Source organism: Mastomys coucha, unplaced genomic scaffold, assembly GCF_008632895.1.
Source record: "Mastomys coucha isolate ucsf_1 unplaced genomic scaffold, UCSF_Mcou_1 pScaffold22, whole genome shotgun sequence".
In the NCBI taxonomy this organism is placed as follows: Eukaryota; Metazoa; Chordata; class Mammalia; order Rodentia; family Muridae; genus Mastomys; species Mastomys coucha.
Window position 1 is genome coordinate 18,941,728 of NW_022196905.1, and position 23,009 is coordinate 18,964,736.

Consider the following 23,009-nt stretch of genomic DNA (forward strand, 5'->3'; position numbering starts at 1 on the left):
TGTTCTACATAGATGTACATGATGTTAGAGATGGCTGCCTGCGTGCTGTGTCCCCTTCTGGTATCTGCCAGGCCACACTCAGAATGAGCAGCCCAGTATGGCCACCTCAAGCTTGTCATCTGCTTTCTGGGCTGGATTCATCAGGCTGAGAGGAAAGGACTGTGCTCCCACACATGCAGCTAGGGAAAAGAGGTTGCCCGGCTCTTCCAAGCAACCTTGAGAGCAATAAGCCAGGTAGCCCAGTAGTCATTACACACCCTTTACAAAGTTTTCCTCTCTGTCCTCTTCCCTTAGTCCCCAGGACCACCAGCTGCTCACAGCTCTGGAGAGCTGATAAATATGTACTCAAACGCACAAAAGGTAGACACAGTTCTCAAACTCTCATGTGGCAGAGGGACTCGGCGGAGCCCAGGAAATGGTGCCCTTCAAACAGATGTCAGGGATTCTGCCTTCTCTGTATCTTTCCCACACTCTAGCTCAGTGCCAGACTGGGTCTCAGAGTATAAGGTTCTGGGGATAAGAGTTATTTGGGACCCTGTGTTCCCTGAAGAAGTCAGGCCAAAGGTGTGGAACATGGAATGTCTTGGGGGAGAAATACTAAGAGGGTCGCTGAAACTCTATAATCAATGAAATGTTAGCATCTCACTAATAATTTAGATATTTATGGAAATAAACACAAAAGTAATAAAAGCAGTCCAGTAGAAAGCTAATATTGGGGGAAAAGCCATATCAACTACATGCCCTTGGCCATCCCTCTGCCACCACAGTGTCTGGGACCCCACTGATCACCTAAGCTTAGGTGGGGATGCTGGTTTGGGTTGCCTGTGCTTATCTGTGCCATTTGTTACCAGAATGCCCTGTCATGTAGATGCCTGAACTTGTATCACTGGCTGTAGTCACGTGACACATGGATGTCCTACCTGAGTCATATCACATAGATAGCTTAACCAACATCACCAGGATAGTATCACTTGTGCCCCATGGTCACTTGACCCGTGTCTCCAGAGACTACACTAGAGAGTCAGCAGTGCTATGTGCAGTGACATCCACAGTGGCCCAGGAGAGGTGGCAAAGCTGAAATAGCTTGTCATTGCCAGTGATGGGGGAAAGGCTGAGGTCAGGAATGTCAGGGCCTGCCAGTCCAACTGCCTGGGAAATCTTGACTGGAAACCTCCTGGTGCAGGAATGCACACTCTCCCTGTCCCTGCTGCAGCCTCCAGGACTCTCATCCTTTTTTTGTTTCTCCAACTCACGAAGCAATCTGACTGTGGAAGCAAGGCAAGGCCGTACACCACAGTGAGCACCATCTCATTCTCCAACTACAAAGTTTAAACAACCAGAAACAGTTGATGGAAACGGGCACCGCACGAGATTTGCAAAGGTGCACTCTGTAGTGATGAAACAGTCATATCTGTTACTGATCTGCCAATCGATGCTAAGGAAGGGTTCCAAGTAAAACACATCCTTTTTTTTCTTTTTGTCCTCTTTTTTTTTTTTTAAATGATTTATTTATGAGTACACCATCGCTCTCTTCAGGCACACCAGGAGAGGGCATCAGATCCCATTACAGATGGTTGTGAGCCACCATGTTGTTGCTGGGAATTGAACTCAGGAACTCTGGAAGAGCAGTCAGTGCTCTTAACGGCTGAGCCATCTCTCCAGTCCCCATAAAACACATCCTTAACAAATACAGAAACATATTTGGACATCAGCTAAGGAGGTACTTGCATTTCATATCAACTTGGAGGCTTCTCTCACTTTTAAGTGACAGAAATACAACAGAAGCTTAACTAGGAAGAATCCAAAGACAGCAGAGGCTGAAAGTGACAACCTCATGGCCTAACAATGCTCAGTTAACTTGTACACTCTTGAGAAGAGCAGCAGCTCTGCAGCTGGCCGACACCATCACTCTGCTCACTCAGTCGTTCACATCCATCTGCACCTCACAGTGAAGACGGCCCCAGGATGGGAAAGAGATGACAGCCAAACCCCAGACAAGCAAAGTTCTGAACTGAAACGCATGCATTTCCTGGCAGATCCCTGAGACATGCACTCTGAGGATGAGGACCTTACTTTACATAGCGTAGAGGGGGAAAAGACAGTTTCTTATCTAATCTTCAGCAGCTTAACAGAGGAAGAGACAGAACTCAATATGAGAACAGAGAAGACAATTCAGAGCCAGGATTACTCAGGCAAGGCAACTTATTTTTGGTGGAGCGTAGGACCTGTGGGTTAACAAGCAGAAGCATGTTTCCTGTCCCCAGGGTTCTAACTATCTGAATCCTGAACATGGGCAGCAAGGGAAAGGCTTGCTGAAGGAGTGAATAAATGAATGGAGACGTGGGGGCATGGCTTAGTTGTATACCACATGCCAGGCATGTGCTGGTCTCAGTCAACATCATAATCAACAACAAGGTGTTGTTGTTGTACACACACACACACACACACACACACACACACACACACACACACAAACACACACACATCCTAAAAGACTGTCGGGGCAGGTGGTATCAAGCACATTCAATGAAAATTCTTTACACACAGTGGTTCAAGTCCACTGCAAATAGGATGGAGCAAGTTCAAAAGCTTTGGTCTTGACTACCACATCCACCTCTGTGACAGATTAAAGAGACTCTGTGGTACATAGGGGGATGAGAGCCTGTGTGTCAGACATGGCACAACAGTGCTGGGGTGACAAGATCAATGAGTGGCTATGGCACCAGACACCAGGGGAACAGCCAGCCCCGTCCACAGATCTGTGCGAAGATAGCTCAGAACGGATGGCAGCTATGTGAAAAACACATGAGTGCCAGGTGGGGCAAGAGTGTGACGCTGACTTCCAGAGCCATGCTACTGGGAGAGGAGATGTGGAGCAAGCACAGAACAACCTGAGATTAAAAACAGGAAATGGGTGAACTGAGTGCCCCTTCTGGGAAATGATGAAATGAAATGGGTTTCAACCTTAAGGTGTAACCATGAAAGGCTGAGTTCAATCAAGGTTGCTAAGCTGTAGGCTAGGACATCCTTTTAAAAGCAAAATCCTCATTGTTACTATGGTTCTACCCACTCCTCCAGTATCATAAGAATACAGTGGTGAAGTCCACAAGCCATTCACCACATCACAAAGAGGGTACAATGCCTGAGCAGCTGCAGAGTGGTGGATGATTCAGGGTTCCTCAGCTTGAGCTCGCAGAGTTCATTAATAGGCAGTGTCTATGATGTTATTGAGCAGTGTTAACACACACAGATTAATTGAATAACTGGGAATCTGAGAGAGAATGCCTTAGTCAAAAGCAGTGTTTACATTTACAAAGTAGGCTTGAGACCTGTAATTGTCAAACGAGTGCACACTGTGTTTTCCACCCCTGGCTCCAGGCCAGCTGCCTATGGCACCACCTGTGACTCACTTGCATCCAGTACTTGTAGATGAAGACCAGAGACCAGCCCATCCAGCAAGGCTTTCCTGCAGACTGACAACAGGGCAGTTGTACAAATCATACTCAAAGATCTACATTTATGAGTAACCCATGCAAATGAGAAGGATTGAAAGAAAAGAAATGATGGGAAGTCTAACAGCATAAATATTTTCACACTTCAGTGACACATTTCTAACGGTCAGGCGTGAGCAGAGCTCTCTGTGGGCAAGGTTAGCACCTCAGGGCAACGGTGAGTAGCATTCAGTTCCTGAGGGTCTGTAGTGCAGCTGCAGGGCCCTTACAGCAGACACTCATTAAAGAGCAGGGTAGAAAGGTGGGAGCTGCTTTTGCTTTGGCACTAGGAGGGTGCAAATCAAAGCTTGCAAAGCTCCGACAGCAGCCAAAGGGTCTGGACCAGTGGTGAGGACGAAGGAAGGTTCCTAGGTCTTTGCATGGTATCAGGAACCAGACTCGAAGCTCAAGGAGACAAAGTACAGAATACATCATGGCTCTACCTGGCCAAGTATCCCAGGGTTGAAGACCTGAGTTCTGAGACTGAGGCCACAGCACAGTTATTCAGAGCAACCCTCTCCAAGTCCTCCCCAGAGCAGCCACTCTCTCTCTCCATTACATGCTTCCTGTAGCTGATGAAGTACTTCTTCTCGTTGGGGAATCATTTTGCCTTTTCAAATTGGTTTCTTTTATTTCACATTGATTCTTCCAATCCTGTGGCTCTCTGAATACCTTTATAAACCGAAACACACAGGCTCTCTTGTTTTGAGAGCCTTGACTCAAATTGTACCTGGATGGTCCTTAAATGTTCCGTGCTTATTTTCAACCGACGACATAATATCAACCACTCTTTATGTTTTCACAGGAGTGGGGATTGAACCCAGGGCCTTGTAAAAACTAAATGGGTGCTCTACCACTAAGTCACACCTTTAGCCACTCAAAGATGTTAACATGTAAGAATCAGGACTTTCAACGTGATAGTTTCTCTACTCCTTTTCAAGACAGGGTCTTGCTATGTAGCCCTGGCTGACTTTGAAATCGCAATCCTCCTGTCTCAGCCTAGCCACAAGTGGTTTTAATAAGGATGAGTCATGTTCTAAGCTTTCTTGGAAAAGGCTGTAACAGAATAAGTGCCTTAAACTAGGGATCATTTGATCATGAGAAAACCACCCAAGTCACTCTCAACATTACATATCCTGGGTGCCCATTCATACCCGTGGAAGACTATCCCTGACTCAAGCCGCTCTTCAGGGGCTTTCAGTCACCCCCAAGTCAAAGCCAGCAAGCCAGTCTCTGCCATATTAGAAGACACACAATATGCCATTATCATCTAAAGATCCTACATATGTCTCATCAAAACTGATTTCTCTCCTCACTTCTTGTGTGCACTGTGGTTTTTTTTAAAAAAATATCCTGCCTCCTTAGAAAAACTCAGGTTCATCTCATTCATCCACCTTTTCCTTATATGCCTGGCAAGTATGTCCCCAACAAATTTAAGACTAGATGGCAGATACCTGGCCTCAGAATGGCATTTAACAAGGATTTGTTCTTTGGAGAGCAACAAAGGTTATGAACACTAGACTTAAAGGAAAAGTCAGTGACAGCCTAAAGAGTTAGAAAACTTGGGTCCATAGTCCTGCGGGATCCAAAGGTCAGAAAACTAAGCCCTTAAGCCAACTAGCCAGATAAGCAAGCATGGCATCTGGCAAGTCTATACAGTGACCACTCTTTCAGCCTGTGCCCAGTCCTTGGGCATGTGCTTAGAATGTGCCTGTCTACAGCACAGAGGCAGGGCTTCCTACAGCAACCCTATCCCACATGCCCCATGTGCTACCTCTCCCTGTACTTAGCTGAACAGTGTTCAGAGTGTCATATCCTAGCTTCTGTGAGCAGTTCAGGACATCTTACTGAGAGACTACTAAAGGCTGTTTAACATAATAACTGCTCGTTGAAGCTGCTCCATCCTATCTCATTTATTTTACTACATATCTACCTACAGATACATTGATGACTGCAACCGTATCTAGTAGAGAAGTCTGGTTGGTTTGTTCTTTAAACAAAATGATGGCCCAGCTTATTGTTCCAGTGAGTAGGGCCACTGCTTGCACTTCACTCTCATTCAAGTCTTCACACCATAGTGTTGGGGATGCAGCACCTCTTAAAGGTGCTTTACCTCAAAGAATATGTCCCAGATGGCTTTCTGAACGTGCCTACCCTGGTGCTGCTTTCTTTCCTGAAGTGAAATTTTCACTAACAGTCCAATTATGGGGCATCTCTGACCAGCAAACCTCCTGTCCTGGTTGGGATACATGTGGTCTCTGAAGAGATAGTGTGGTACCTCTGAATGCAACAGTTTGAGACCTTAACTTTTCTGACAAACTCAAACAATTTCTGCCAGCATTTACCAATGTGGAGGTGTGAGTGACATATGAGAAATCAAGCAAAGGTATTATTGTCTTGGAAATGCTCCTGTCATACATATAGTTGGAGAATCTTGGGATTTATGTGATTCTTTCTAAACACAAAGCTAAATATTTATATCTTGATTATAGTGAAACATTCTGCCTTTCTGGCCAGTCCCTATTTCTTTCAAGTGAGCTTTCCTGTACTGAAGAATGGGTGAGGAACTCCATCAGCATCAAGGGGACATCACTTAACACAAACCAGGAGGGCTATCCTAACAGCCATGGCCACCTCTCCACTCACCATTATTACCAAAAACACAAACCAGGAGGGCTATCCCAACAGCCATGGCCACCTCTCCAGTCACCATTACTACCAAACTTTCCTTCTACCTGGCTCTCCCTTCACTTAACCTTTCTAAGAACTCTGTGTATTGATAGTAAACCATCTGCTCTTGAGTGATTTGACACACTATGTGACACAGTACCAAACCTTTCAACGGACTCCCAGAAAACATAGATTTCAGGAGAAAATCAGGTTGCCAAAGTAAAAATGAAACTCAACACAAGACCTGGTTGAGAAATCTCCTTGTAAAATAAGCTTCTCTAGAATAAGAGAACTGAACAGTGCGGGGGCAGTCAGATGTTTTTAACTCCTTTAACTGAAGTATATCAGGTGTTCTAGATCCCTTTAGAGAACTGGATTTTGAATGGTTTGAAAACATGACTTTGACAATAAGCTTGGCCCAGGAGCTGTTTCCTCTTGTAGGTGTCTGTGCTGTCTAGGGCAGCAGAGATTAACACAACCCTTAGCAGCTCAGTGAAGCTAATTTCATCATTCCCATATTCTATCCACAGAGGATCACACTATCAAAACAGCAGAAAGGGATGTTTTGGCCATCTTCCAAAGCAGTAACCTCTTAAGGGCAGGGGTCCTGTCTTATTCTACAATGTCCATGTGCCTGGCAATTGCAAAACACCTCCAAAGACTGAGCTGAGACACATTAAACCAAGCAAGATGAAGATGAACAGATCCCATTGCTCAGCCAAATGTCAAAGGTTCCAGAATGCAAAAGATCTATGAGTATCTTCAGACTTCTGACAAACTGCTTCTGAGCTGCAGGTCAAGAGGAGACAAGGGAAGTGGCTGCAGATCCCTCACACATTTCTTGGAGCACACCAAGAGTGATTGAAGTGCCCTTCCTACTCAGCCTTCTGTCCTCAGAGCTGTAAGAGTTTATAAACGATGAGCATGTGCTTAAGGAGCCATAAATCCACAGATCTGCGAACTCTCTGGATTCATGGCTAGCTATGGCATGCCACCACATTGATGTAAGAGAAATGCACACAGGCAAGAGCCCTCTAAAGAAGAAGAATGGCAAGAAGCAAGGCAAATGCACTCAAGTTTTTCATTCTTTGTGTTTATTATATTCCAAGGAAAGGAATTACTGGAAGAAAGAGTATTTATTGTATGTCTCATCTCCACCTGGAAGAGCTCTTGCTGTTGAGGAAATGTTGTAGGTAGAAGCAATGGACTCCACATGCATAGACTTAGCTCAGTGCTTGATGCTTCACCCCCAATGCTGCCAGCACCTACAATGAGTGACCTGCCTGCTGATGGGTTTAAATGGACTGCTGAGTCTACATGGGGTCTGGGTGGCCCTTTATGCAGTGTGTTTCATGGAACTAGGGACCTTTTGGCGCAGCAGCAACATATTGCTCACAAGCTGTGCTTGTGTTTGCCTTGCTCTGTGGGTATGGAGCATGGGAGAAAAGCATTAACATTAAAGCCAACGGTGTATATTCACTGTCTGTTTCATCCATGTTTGGACAGAACTTAATGCATCAGTTAATAACATGGATATTCTTGAAGAAAAAATGCATCCCGAGGTGGTTTCATCCCATGTGATCATCCATTGTGTTAAGTACAGACGCAGGCAGCTATAATATACTAGCAGATTCCATCAATGGGACCGTCACACATGAGGTCCACTGGTGACTCAAATGGCATTTTCTAACCCATGACAATTTTTTGCCTTTCCCAGGAGAATAGTCAGACTAACATCAGAGAATTCAATAAAAGCAGCTATGAACTTCACTACACCTAGCTTACTATTTCATAAATATTTAAGTGAACTTTAAGTGTCTAAAACCAACAGAATAGTTTGTGGCACAAACTATATTCTTCCATATTTTATTTCTCACCATTCTCTTGTTATTTTCTTGCCTCTCTATCCCTGTACCTTTCCTCTTTTCTATCAAAGGGTAAATTCTATGATCTCATCTTATTTGGTGGCTTCTGCCTAACAGGGTACCTGGACAAGTGTCTGTCTTAATACTACCTTCAGTTATCCCTTGAGCTCTAAAATGCTCAAATCACTCAGAACACATCCCCCTACAGGGTGCCTGGACAAGTGTCTGTCTTAATACTGCCTTCAGTTATCCCTTGAGCTCTAGAATGTTCAAGTCACTCAGAACACATCCCCCCTTAGCTCCACGTCTGAAGGTCATCCAGAGGCAAGACATGGTGTACACATGACTCTTTAAAGAACAGGTTCATGTCCACCTGTGACTCTCATGACACTCCAGGGTTGGAGGTAGGCACAATGGCAGTATTGTCAAGACTACACAGCTTTGAGTGATATGCCAAGTAATCATCCAGATTTTCTTTTGGTTTTCTCAACTAAGTAGGATAAAACAAATCTACTTCTTCCAACCTTGGTACAGTAAAGCTTGGTTCATAGTCTGGAGCGGTTAATGAAATCAAGCCTCTCATGTGCTCAGAAGCCCTCCTTCATACCTATTGGCACTGCATGGTAAGCTTTCTGTGATACAGCCATATTTGTGATACAGATATATTTCACTGCAATCAAGCCTGAGCCAGGGAATGCCCGACTAACTTACTTAACAGGGAACAAAAATACAAGAGCTTGACCTTGAAAAGGGGGCTCTGACTCCAATAGTTACCGACAATAGGCTCCTAAAGATGCTTCAGATTACTCATGACAACCAGGCTGTCCCTGATGAGCTGCCAGTGCCCCTTGAGCAGAGTGCTGAGGGTGGCCTAGTACAATATAAACAACCCATCTATTGGTTCTTTGATCCATGCAAGCAACCAGGTTTTGATGACAATGTATCTATGATCAAATGTTTGAAGGAATGGAGAAAAGAAGAAGAGGAGGAGGAGGGAGAGAAGGAGGAAGAAGAAGAGGAGGAAGAGGAAGAGGAAGGAGAGAGGAAAGAAAGAAAGGAAGAGTAAAGGAGGGAGGGACGGAGGGAGGGAAATCAGATGTAGAAAGAGGGAAGGGCAAGGGTGGAAGAAAAGGAGGGAAATAGTAAGAGGAAAGGAAGAAGGGTGGGCATGAAGGAGGGAAGGGGAAAGAATGAAGGGGAAAGAGGGAGAGAAAGAGGACAGAGAAGACAGGGAGAGAGAAATTGAAAAGACTGGGGTGGAAGGGTGGGAAGGGCAGGGGAGAGGTAGGGAGGGAGAATCATAAGACAATAACAATACAAAGCCACAATGACAGATCCTATCTCTGTGCTCTGGATCCTGGTGTGCTCAGGAAACCCAGCAGTCAGTCACATGCACAGGGACACACCCTGTCTCCTGAACTGTAAGAAGTGCAGTGGGCAGTGGCATGCAGACATCTGCGGAGGCGAGGGGGTATAAGCTGGGTCCAGGTGTGGGAGTGAAGCCTGAGGAGCGGGAATGCCAGAGCCATCTATGTCTGCGCCTTCAGAACCACAGTGGTTACTAAGGCAAATCCCGGGCTTCAATTTAAGCTTGCAGGAAGGACGCTGGCTTCTATTTCTCCCTTAAAAATCCTTTCCAACAGCCAGGCAGTGGTGGCGCATGCCTTTAATCCCAGCGCTTGGGAGGCAGAGGCAGGCGGATTTCTGAGTTCGAGGCCAGCCTGGTCTACAGAGTGAGTTCCAGGACTGCCAGGGCTATACAGAGAAACTCTGTCTTGGAAAACAAAACAGAACAAAACAAAAAAAATCCTTTCTAACACCTCTTTCTCTCTCCTGCTTCATGAGGTTGCAGCAGTGTTATGTTTTTAGGAAGTAGCAAGAGGGCTCCATGAGCACCACTTCCACAGCAGTCAGTGTGTCTCTGAGGCTAGGTCTGGTGGGAGCGGATGCCTGTGGTATTCTTCTGGAATGTACTTTGTTTATGAATCAACTGTCACATTTTGAAGATATTTCATTAAATGAATAAGCTCACAGCAAGACATGGGAGAACATGGGAATAAAATGAAGTGATACAAACAAAAGCCAGAAGTATTCCCTGTCACATGTGTCAGCTGGGCTCAGGGAAGTGGACGGGCTTTCCAGGTTCCTGCATTTCTGCTCCTACTGCTCTTAGAGTGGAAGCAAACGCCTATGGGGCCCCTGCTAAAATGCTGATGCCAAGTGGAACTCAGCAGTACAAATGGGACAGGACTAAGACTGGGGAAAATATAGAAGAACTAGATGATACAACTCAGTAAGCATTCACATCATATTTTTCTACCATGTAATTATATGCTTTTCTCAGGAACTGTCAAGATCCACCTGCTCAAGGGCTGGGGCTACAGCTCAGTGCTCGAGTGCAGCACTGGAAAAAAAATACCAGCCCCCTCCAAATAGCTGGCTCCGACTCAAACTGAGATGTGATATAAGCATTAAATACACACTGGGTTCATACACTTAGTCCAAGGGAAAAGTACAGGTTTTCAAAACTATACGAGTACATATTTGTAATACTATTTGGGTATATTGACTAAATAAAATATATTAACATTAATTTTACCTGTGGGATTTTTTTCCTTTTTTGAAAAAAAAATTCCTTTCTTTAGGGAATTCAGAAGCATCTAGCATCTAGATTACTACATTTCCAGCTGACTGTGCTCCACTAAAATAGGCAATTACACATGGCATAGATGTATTCCAGAAACACTGGCTAACACTCATCTGAGACTCCTGACCCACACAGGGACTGCTCCTGGTTGAGGTGCTTCAAAGGCTTGAGCTAAAGGTGAGCCTGTCTGTCTTTCTGTCTGTCTGTCCAGGGGATGACAGCAAGTATGGGCATGCGTGTGGTATGTAGGCACAGTGCAGGTTGAGCTAAGGGTGAATATTCAAAAGGCATTCCACCAATAACAAAAGTAGTTAGTGAAATATGAAAAATATACTGAGAAACGTAAACCCATAACAGGTGCTTTCATACCCACAAACACAAAGTCAAAGTTAAACGCCACGGAAAAGTAACATTCCTCCAAAATTGTAAGCAAACACACATGGCTTTATGCCAACCCAGCATCATCTTTTTAGGATTAAAACTCCTGCACTTAAGTCTCAGCCTTCTTGCCCAACACTGATTTCACTAGAGGCCATTCCAACTGTCATACTAGGATCAAACAAGTGGTTACCACACCAGGCAATAGTTAATTGTCATTATTACACATTGGGGTGCAAACAGAAGCCAAGAGAAGTGTTCCGGGGTCACTGCTGATTCTTATTTTTATTGCCACCAAGTTCAAGTGGAGTGTGGAGACGTTGTGAAAGCAGTCAGCATTTTGCCAGGTTCTAAGAATAATAATAACAATAATCACATGGCTGCCTGCAGGGCTGTAATAAAAGTCCTTTTCTCATTTCAGCAGGGTTTCACATCTAGGGTAATGGTCTCTCATTTGGAAAAAGTCAACGTCCACAATTGCCTGGGCCCTGCCGGGCAGCAAGAGTCAGCCTGGATGCCATCCATGGATCACATGATCACACTTCATACCCTGCTGGATGGGGAAGATGCTGGACATTCGTTCAGTGCTTCACTGGAATCCTGGCCTGGTGACTTCAGTGGAAATCAACAGCCTGCAGCCACATCCCCAGTAGGGGAAGTAGTCTCCTGGCAGCCAGCCTTCCAATGACACACCCCTGTCCTGAGCCAGAGATGCCTGCCTTGACCTTACTCCTAACAGAGGTAGTATGAATGACAGAAGTGAGTTTCAGCAAGTGGGGTGCTTCAGGGTCCCCAAGAGTCTGGGGTCCCTCCAGGGTAAGGTGAGCTTTTGGTCATTCTCTTTCTCATTTGCATACTGCTAAGTCTTACTGAGAAATTGTCCACAGGTGCAGGGAGCATCTAGGGGAGTCACCACTTGACCTGTCTATTGATATCCTGGTGGAACGTAGCTGACAGATCCAACACAAGTGCTCTCTCTTCATGGCAAGGCAGAGGGCAGTTGTTGCAGGATGCCCCATTTGTGATACTAATGGCAGAGAGCCGCTGGGAGCCAATTCTTGTGAGTCAAATTTGGCCTTGGCCTTTATCGTACAAATAGCTATCCAAAAAATAGCCCCCCCCACACACATACTTCCATGTCATGATATGAAAATCATATCAAGCCAGTTCTCAAATCCCAAACCAAACTAAAACAAACCCAAAAAGTCCTAACTTGTAGCATTGGCCAAGTGTCTGTGGTGCCAATACTTCTAACCATGGTGGACTTCAAGCTGTTCATTAACAGTCTGGCAGCATGGGGGCTGGTGAGATGGCTCAGCAGGTAAGAGCACTGACTGCTCTTCCAAAGGTCCTGAGTTCAGATCCCAGCAACCACATGGTGGCTCACAACCATCCGTAATGAGATCTGACATTCTCTTCTGGTGCGTCTGAAGACAGCTACAGTGCTTTACGCTAGATGGGCCATCCTGAGTTCAATTCCCAGCAGCCACATGATGGCTCACGGCCATCTGTACAGCTACAGTGTACTCATACACATAAAATAAATAAATAAACCTTAAAAAAAAAACAAAAAACAGTCTGGCAGCATGAATGGATCTATTGAGGTCAGCTGACTCCCTGCTAACTGGAGCATACATTTTGAATTATTTCTAAGTTTCTCCTATCAAAAAAAAAAAAAAAAAAAAAGCCCAACAAAAGGTTTAAGATTCCGAGCAGATCTGTGATCTGCTGAGCTTCTCTGGTAGAGGCAGAAGCTGGAACTCAGCCACTCAGGGTCTGAGGAGGAAAGCTTCTCCACACCCTCCCCCTCCCCCTGCAGGCATCTGCATGGGGCTCAACTGCTTCTGTGCAAACTTGAAGGGTGATGGGTAGAGCCTGGTGTGTCTACTTAAACCTTTCTACGTTTGCATAAAAGGAAGGGAAGCTTTTTTTTTTCTGGGTTATATTTATACTTCCCAAATCAGAAAAATGTACTAAGCAGATAGGAGGACAGGTGGCAACTGGCAACCACAGCACAAAACCTGTTTTTGTTTTGTTTTTGTTTTTTTTCCATTTCTTTCTGAAACCCCATGCAGAAAGAAAGTTAACGGAATGTCAGTTGACAGTTCTACATACAGAAGAGCTACCGGCTCTTTCAACACACAGAGAACAAAGCAGAAAATAACACCGAGACCAAACCCCAGAAACAGAAAGTAGTGTTTGTCTGTCTGTTCCAGGGCCCTTTAATCTTGGACTCCTCTTCGTTTCTCTCAGTAAATGAAGGGAGCACAATGCGATTTTTGAATTTCAGTGGTCAGAGTACAGTGGAGATAAGATTAATGTTGGGTTTTATTTATAGAAACAAACTGCACAGTTAACCTGTATCTTTGGAGACACAAAGAGAAAAAAACCGGAAGAAGGGCCGCACATTCAAAGGTGGGGCTTGGGCACCTTTTTTGGTCCAAATTCTCTATAGTATACTTTTAAATTTCTATGTTGGGTTTTGGAACATTATTGACCACAATAAAAAGTCTTAGGCACCTGATGCTGTCCTGTGTGAACTTGAAAGCTCTCGAGTGTGGGGGACGCTGAGGGAAGTGTGGATGACATTTGAGTCAGCTTCTCACCTGCGAGCTGTGTAGGGACATGTGGGTATCACAGAGACCTGGGTGGGGTAGCACTACTGGTCGATGTGGCAGGGGCAGCCCCCCTCCCACAAAGGCTCTGCCCCTCTACCCCAAACAGCAGCTGTGCTCCTGGGAATCAGGATCCTAAAACAGTGAAGGTGTTGAGCACCAGATCTTGCCATGTTTCCTCTTAGAATCCTCTCGCTTGACCGCTCCTCTCCCTTTTCATCCCCAATAAGGCAACAGCATCATTCCATCCATTCTGCTGGGACATTGCTCTATCTTAGGGGAAAACGTGCTGAGGATCCCTCAGGGAGAGAATCCAGGCCAATTCTATCTGTGGGATGAGGTGTGAAGGTGGAGAGAAAACTCAAGGGTCCAGGAAGCTCTGTTTTGGGTCAACTTTCTGAAGAGAGACCCTAAGAGAGGGAGGTGGGCATCATGGGGACCACCCTGCTTGCTTCCCAGGTCTCTTCTTAGCTCAGTCTGTCTTTCTCCAGTCCTTCCTATTTCCTGCATTTTTCTTTTTTGACAGGGTTTCTCTGTGTAGCCCTGGCTGTCCTGGAAATCCCTCTGTAGGCCAGGCTGGCCTCCGACTGAGAGATCCTCCAGCTTCTGCCATTAAAGGTATGTGTCACCACGCCTGGCCTCCTCTCTACTTCCTAAATATTCTCATCAGAAAGTATCAGCCTGGAACTCCCCCCTTCAGCCAGGAACTCTCTCAGCTCATGTTCCCACCCCATCTCATCTGTCCATCCTCCCTCATGGCTACCCTACCATTCGCTGTTCATCAGCCTGGTTTCCTTGGCAGTCTGTTTTCTGCCTGCCACTTGTTGAGCTACTTTTGGGAAATGCACAGCTGGCCACAATTCTTGTCGGGCGCTCACTAAGCTCTCTCTGACCTTTCTCACGTTTGTCACGTGTCTTTTTTGTGGCTTCCATCCTATAATTCTTCTGAGAAATTTCATGTGAACCACAGGACTTGTTCTCTGTCTCTTCCCCTCTACCCTTTTTGCTCTACACTTAAAGGCTAGTGTTCCTCCAAGGCTTCCAACGTGTGCCAAGGTCCCATGTCTCATCTAGCTGACTCTATGCATGGATGGGACTTCTGCCTCTTCCATCCCTAAGTCCAGCTAATTCCCTGCCTCAGAACTATCACAATTCTATCTTAATCAGCATTGGATTACTATCACTGTTGCCACAATCATAGTAGTTGGTCACTACACCCATAGACTTATATACCAAGTCAGTAGACAAAGCCCATCTCTCCCTGCCTTCTCCTTACTCACACTGCCTGCTGGCACAGGCTCAAACACCCTTCTCAAGACCAAGACTCCCAACAGTTGCGATCATGAAAACAGACTCTACTATGTAGAGCAGCTGGAGCTATCACCTGGCCCAGTATCCTGGGAGAGGCCCCTTGCCAGCACCGCTGCTCACACTCCAGTCCAAGATGCTGGGGTCCTCTTGTGCCTCTACTCTTTTGCTTTTAAGCGTTCTTCTTCCCTCTTTCCTCAACTCTTCCTCCAGTCAAAATAGGCCTGGCTCCCTCTCATACTCCTGAGCACAACAGCTGCTCTGTGACTCTGAGCCCCTCTGTGAACCGCAGTCCTCAGTCCAGTTAGGACATACTACTCTTTGAATATATTGTCTATGAAAAGCTAATATTCTTGTGAGTTTATCATTGTGCCATTGTAACACAGGCACCACAGCTTTTCTTTAGTTGTCAAGGTTTCCAAGGCAGCGGGGAGCCCATTTTATCCACTAAAGGGCTCTAGGAATGGTTCTGGGATGAGTTTTCCTCATCTCTGAGGTCCAGACAACCTAAACAAAGCTGGGAGGTGACCCGAACAACATCTACACAAATACTAAAATGAATTCAGCGGGGGTTGGGGCAGGGCTGTGCTTTGCATGTAAGTGGCTCTGTTTTGGGTCAGATACTAAAGAAATTTTAGGATTTCATGATCAGCAGTTTACAGATACAAAGCAGTAAGTAGGTTGTAGAGTGACCTTTGTGTACACTAGTCCAAAGAAGAGGCTAGCCCAAAGTGGGAGGCCATGTTCTCCACAACCATCCATTAGTTTATTTGTCTCCATTCTCTCTCCACCAGGGCCTGGCAGAGCTGGCTTAGGCCTCTTAGGCCCAGGAGCTTCAGTTGATGATTCAGACAGGAAGTCAGTGAAGTTCTTTCAGAGACCTAGAGCTGTCCTCTGCTTGGACGCAGGATGTGATTTCATGTCAGGCTTAGTGTCCAGGCTTCTGTCCCACGTTACTTAATTGGATCTAAGGCAAAGGGTTGCCCAACTGAGATGATATGTAATTTTTGTCATTGGCACAACATGAGTTATTGACATTAACATTATGCCATTAACAACATCATAGGTGATGCCAGGCTATATCTTGCATGGATTGTTGAGGTAAGGTGAACCCCTCATCTCCTAGGTGCAGAGATGGTAGTCACTGCAGAGCTGATGAGCTTAGAACACACCAGAACCAGGGCTTCTAACTATTTGTAAAGTATCTAGCTAAAGGTCAGAATCTCCAAGAAAATAGCCATGGCGTACTGTCGAGATCCCTGCATTTGAGCTAGTGGGATAGCTCAGCAGGTAAAGGTGCTTTCTGCAAAGCTTAATGATCAGACTTTTGCTCCTGGGGCCCACTTGGTGGAAGAAGAGAACTAAATTTTGAGAGTTGTCTTCTAATGTCTACACATGCTCCCATGGCACGCACCGAGTGCACCTTCACATATGCTAATATAATTGCAATAAGTATAAAAAAAGCAACAACCACAGGTTTATCTCACAACACACAACACATATACACATCACCATATGTGCCATAAACACACATGTCACAGTGTGTACAACATACTACTACACAAATTGTACAACTACACACATAAATACCACATACATACATACCACATACAAGCTCCCTGCACACCATACACAAATAACACCACACATATATACACCACATATAAACCCATACATAAACACTACACACAAGACACAGACATATATAATATCACATATATATTACACAAATCACACATACCACACACAAGCCACACACAAACATATCACATATATACATATCACACACATGGCACAAACATACATACCACACAAGTCATCCATACCAAATTTATACCAGATACATTACTCACACATCCCTACACATCATGTAAATACTCATACTCATCACACATATACACTATAAGCATACCACGCCCATACACTCTGTGTATATATACAGTATCATATATATACCACACACATACCATAATACACACACCATACAGATATACATATATACTAAACATAGCACACAACATATACCATATGTATATATAACATGTACAAACACACCATACACAGCACATATATATGTATACACATTCTTTACATACCTCACACATTTATACCATAATACACCATGCATGTTTATGTATCAAACATACATACATAAAAATACTATGTATCTACATGCACATATACTATACATGTGCACAAATATACATATACATGCACATGCCACACACAGGAACACATAAACTAGCAACACATATCTATCATGCACATAAACACATCCATCCATCATACACACAACACATAATGCCCACATACATAGAAGCAAGCATGCACACATAGGTGCCGACTAACACATTTGAGTTTCTGCTTCCTCCAGGGAATGGCTTTAAATTCCTGCTGCTTTGTCTCCTTGTATACAGCCCAGCCCAAAACACAATCACAGAGTCCCTTCAAAGTTCAGGAATAACCAACTGCTAGGATGCCCTGTGAAGATCATTGTGATTCCTGGTTGACAAATTAAGGGAGATGCAGAAGGCCAAGGCCTGGGTGGCAGCCTGCAATTCCCATTCCTCTGATGGAAAGAGAAGGAGGATGGGAAAGTATTTTTATACCACTGTCTCGTGTTTTGAGAAGTCCATGGATAAGGGATACTTCCCAGTTGGCTTAGATCTGCCTATGGCAGAGTACCAGTGGCTTTTACGAGCATTCCAAGGCAGAGATAGTAAGTTACTTTATGAACAATGTAGAATTTGACAGATCTGCTCTGCTACATTCAGCTCTGAAGAAGGGCAAGGACGGGAGGAAGAGAAATCAAGGCACACACGGAGCCAACCTACATCCTTCAGTCATCCCCAGAAAGACGCGGCCTGCTTGCACCTCCAGTCCCTGCCCTTGCTGCAGCTGCTCAGATGCTGTCAGATAATGTTCCTTCCAGGCTGAAGGAGAGCTATCGCTTCAGAAGAGATGCATTACGCTGATAAAAACAACTTCCTCTGGCTGCTGATTAGATAACTGGGCTCACATCCGTACTTGAAGCCAGCTGCCCACTCGCCAGCCAGGCTTGCTGTCTCCCTTTCAGTCCTGAAAAACTCCCTCCAGCCCCTCTTCTCTCTCCTAGGCCTAGAATCTTCATGGCTGCCATCTACCCTGAGGACCATCCTTGACTGCCTAAAGCTGACCATGGGGACAGGAGATGGGCAAGGATGGCAGTGGTTGGGGCAAATAAGCCTGGTGCCATAGTATATTTAAAAATGCCACAGTGAATCCAGACTTTTGCATGCCAACCAAAACTTACTGCAATCCACATGTACACACAGGAGAGGACACGGGCACAGGACAATTAGTTGCAAAATATGTGACAATATATTTTTAAATGCTCTCATATGACACAGTGGCATGTACACTGCCTATATGCAATGAGACCTTAAAATGATTGCTTATAGTTCCTGCTTCAGCCTTGCCCTCATGGCTGAGTCAATGTAATGAATCCACAAGAAGAAGGAAGAGAAGAAGGAAGAAGAAGAGAAGGAGAAAGAGGAGGAGAAAGAGGAGGAGAAGGAAGGAGAAGGAAAGAAGAGGAGAAAGAGGAAGAGAAGGAAAGGGAGGAGAAAGAGGAAGAGGAGGAAGAAAAGGAGAAGAAAGAGGATGAGGAAGAGGAAGAGGAAAAGGGGGAGGAGGAAGAGGAGACAGCCAAACAAAATAAAAACCAAGATCAATATTTTTATACACCTCATTGTTTTAGGCTTCCTAGAAGAATGAAAAATATCGATTTTCTTTTGTATCTGCTTTCTCTCCTCCCAACTAAGCTAAGGAGAGTAAAAGTCTGGTGTAAGCACCTGTACAAGGTCAGCCTCTCTAGGAGTTGGCAGATGAATATCAGACTGAGATATACTCAAAGGGAGACTGAAAGATGCATATCCTAAAGTGCTCTCTCTCGGAGTTCAATCCCATTTCCATCCGTCTGGTTTCTGCACAGGTTGTCCAGTGCTCAGTCATGGGCCTAGCATCCCCTACTTAGCAACATCCCATTTCCAGCTCAGGCTTGGGCAGGCCTATTCTTCTATTGGCTTGTCCCTTGGACTCTGCTAAGCCCCACATTGGCTGGACTTTCTCTAGGTGTGTTTAGCCTGGAACTCCACCTTGCATTCCCGGTTTCCTTCTCCCTCTGCCCCAGCTTCCCTATGGTTGCATTCAATACAGAGTGACGCTCTGGATTTTATCACCATTTGGCCACAATCCCTAGCTTGACAGCTGGGAAGGACAGCACAGCTCTGTTCCCTTCTAGGCCACAAGCTGCAAGAGCAAACCCAAACCAGAGGAAAACTCACCAGAAAGAAGGAAGACATATTACTGAGCAAAGGAATAGAGTATTGAGTCGTCCCTTCCCTTGACAGTTGCCCATCTGCTCTCTTGACATTGACCTGGACACTGTCCCACAGGAAGGCTTTTACGAGGCCCTAGAGTTCTGTGTCAGTGCAATTGGCTCTGCCCCCCCTCCAGCAAACAACTGAGACTTGGTAAACTCAGGTTCGCCAGAAGAGGTCAATGAGTGCTTCGTCAGCTTCAAAAGGTTTCAGACACAACCACTTCAGAGAGCTGAGAGTTCTCTCATTATTAAAAAGATCACTTCAGAAGAACAAGCCATATTGCCATTAAGTAGACCATTCCGATGACTAAATCCCTGCTTTCCAGAAAGTTCTCTTTCGGGCCTCACTTAAATTCTTCAAGCAGCACTTCAAATCTTTTTTTTTTTTCTTATTTTTTTATTCTTATTCAGACTTTGAAGAAAATCGAGGCTCAGTAATGGTGCTTGTATTGTTCTGCCTCTGGCTGTCATTGTCCCAATATTTATACATCCATCTACAGTCAGCGTTATTACAGAAAGCAACAGTATGTGAGACCCTAACTTTCCAAGTCCTGGGAATGGCCCACTAACCAGTCGGGGGCTGGTTTTCTAACTCGGTCTGTTCTTGTCTGGTACAGAGCTTCCTGGTATGGGTCACAGCTGTCAGCAGCAGGCCCATCTCTCTCTACTTAGTGACTTAAGCTATTGTGTCCTTACTGCTGGCCACTCCAAAGGCTTGAGCTCTCAATTCGAAGTCGGTCTCCTCTTTGGCACTGTCTGCTCTAACACATTTCTCTCTCTTCTGGCTGTTCTCAATTTGCATGTTTTATGGGTCTGTTTTTCATTAATGGACTCATCACTTTCTTATGCTCTGTTGTCTGCCCTCGGCTCACTACTGAAGCTGCACGGATCCCTTTTCTCTAGGACTGTAAACCCTATGATGCACAACCCAATGCACTCTCTCTATCTTTTAGTCTCTGTCTGCCATTCTGTCTTCTGCTTTGTTTATCTGGCCCACAAACCCACTCTTGGGCATGTGGTAGCAGCTGCTCTTGCTCATGTGGGGAAAACTGAGGCTTGGAGAGGATGAGAAGTTCTGCCCTGAGGGTCACAGCCAGGGACCAGAATCTTGGATGTGTCCCTTCTGAGATGCCCTCCTGAATGAGCACATCACTCTTACTGACTCCCTGTTTCCATGGTGACTCTTGATTCCTCCTGTTGCCCTTTGCTCCTGCCCCAGACTCTCCTGGCTCCTGGTCCCCTGTCTTTTTTAATCTGTGATTCTCATGAGCCACTCCATAAAACATAGTGGAGAAGTATTCCTTCAACTTTATTTTCTGTAATTTGTGAATATCTCCTACATATTACCCCATTCTATTCAATTATATTCTACATGTTATAAAACTCAAAGCCTATATACAGCCTACATGTGGAAATGGGTGAATTTCCTTCAACAATCACACAGGACAAAGAGGCCACCATGTAGTATGGATGGGGGTGTTTCTATAATGGGTCCTCTCACCCCTTTCCCATATACTATCTGTCCTTTGGGCTTCTGCTCTCAGTTTTTCTAGCAGGTGATGTTTTGGCTTCTAGTTGTCCACAAGACACTTTGCTCTCTTTGTTTGTGAGGCTCACATCAAATAGTCTCCCCCTGTCTTCAGGGCCAAGTCAACTGCTATTGCTAAACCAGGCAAAATGTTTACCAGGACATTTTAATTTTTCAAGCTTGAAATTACTACTTTCTAAACTTCATCTTGAAAAGAAATTGAACTGAAAATTGTACACGGTGACAGGCAAGGAGAGGAGACCCTGGGAACAACACGTCCAATGGAATGCCCGTACCATGAGCTCCTGGGACTAAGCACTTGACTCAGGATGTAAAGATTTGTGAAGGAGGCAGCCAGCAGTGCCAGCCAAGACTGCTTCCTGCTCACACTACATGGCCAAAGGGACAAGGTGCCAATGACGTTTTGTGGGCACTCATGACCTATTCATCTATAACATGTGAAATGCACACTTCTTCCCTGCTCTCCAGGAACCAGCCTTGTTTTCGGTTCCTTAAAGCATACCTACAGCATGATAATTCTGCAGAGGATCCACAGCAGCTGTGAAATTTCAGGGCAAGCCCACCTCTTTCTCCACAAGAACTAAGTCATTAGCCTGACTCTGAAGTAGGGGTTCTCCCTGTGTGGCATGGTCAAAGGACAATTTCTTCTGTTTCCCAGAATGAGCCTCTTGCCTTGTAATGAGAACCTCAGGCAGGTTGTGTATGTTTTGAAAACAACCCCTATCATACTGGGTGCTTTCAGGACTAAGCAAAGGAGATCTGTATGCTCCAGTACTGGCCGAATTCCTTGACTTAAAATGACCTTTAAATTAATATAAATGTATTTCATATAGTTCCATGCAGTTCAGCACATAGTAACACCAAAGATCACTTGTAGTCAACAGAAAATCACCTTAAAAATAAACACATCAATTAAAACAGCTCACCAAGTCCCAACTTGAGGAAACCCTGTTATGTGACTGACCTTAGAGGACAAGAGGGAATGAGCCCACCTACCTTACCCTACACAGCAGCCATTTCCTAACTGTGCATATACCACAGCCTGCAGGACAGCAGGGTGAGCCACTTACCCATGCCTCGATCACTCTTGGAGTTCTGCTGTGCTCCAGAGGTGGTGGACAGGTCCTCAGGGACAGGCATGGGCTCATCCCCTTCATCTGGAGTGTCACTGACTGGGGGGCTCTCCTTCCCTGCGGACACAAATCAGAGCTTGAGTTTCTGGCAGGTGTTGTCAGCTGCTAGGAAAACCTCAGTGCCTGGGCTTCACCTTGATGGCGCTAGGACAGCCTGAAGGGGTACGGTACTCTGAATTAACACTTCCCTGTTAGGACAAACACATATTTCTCTTTCTAGGAGTGAATATCACTGCCAAGCACTAAATAAACATCAGAGGACAAAGAGTTACAAAAGAAAAACAACAATAAAAAGCAAAACAATATCTGTGACCTTAGCTATTCCTGGTACTAAATTACTACGTAAATATTGATGATACATTATAGGGCCTATGTGGTGATGTTTTTCAAAGCAAACTGGCTTTCAGATATTCTCCATACATTTTGTTGATACAGACCTATTTCTACAATTTTATTTATGGGGGTAACGAAGAATTAGTTCCATTGTTTTGCTTCTTTTGACTCTATATATTGTTTTTTTTTTTTTTTTTTTTTTTTTTTTTTTTTTTTTTTTTTTTTTTGTATCTTATACATTTAAGCAATTTCGCATCAAACCTCCTATCACCTAATTTTGGACATATCCTTAAAGATCATCATTGTATACACCTCTGGAAGTGTTACTACTACTGGGATAATGGCAGCTGTATTTCTGAGGTTCTTCTGCTTTGACAAACTCAAGTCTGTACAAAGATAAAAGTTTGTTATACTTCACAGAGTAGGGTTCCCCCTTTCTCCCTTCCTCTCTCTTTCTTCCTTCTTTGTTATTATTTGAAAATCTTATATATGTATATACAGCTTTTTTTGGTCCCCTTCCTCCCTCCCTCTCCCTCCCTCCCTTCTGTGTTATTATTTGATAATCTTACACATGTGTATACAGCTTTTTGGCCATTTTCACTTCCAGTTACTCTCTCAATCCCCTTCTAATCCTACCTCCCTAGCAATCATTGGCTG

The 23,009-nt window shown here is 44.8% G+C and overlaps 1 protein-coding gene across 15 annotated transcripts in view; it reads right to left on the minus strand.

Annotated features, from left to right (window-relative positions):
* Nucleotides 1-23,009, minus strand: part of Ikzf1 (IKAROS family zinc finger 1) — a 91,159-nt gene that overhangs the window by 45,162 nt on the left and 22,988 nt on the right. For all 15 annotated transcript variants that reach the window (XM_031338315.1, XM_031338314.1, XM_031338310.1 and 12 more), the window contains exon 3: nucleotides 21,957-22,076. In XM_031338315.1, coding sequence (XP_031194175.1) covers nucleotides 21,957-22,076 — 120 coding nt within the window. The remainder of the gene's footprint in view (nucleotides 1-21,956; nucleotides 22,077-23,009) is intronic.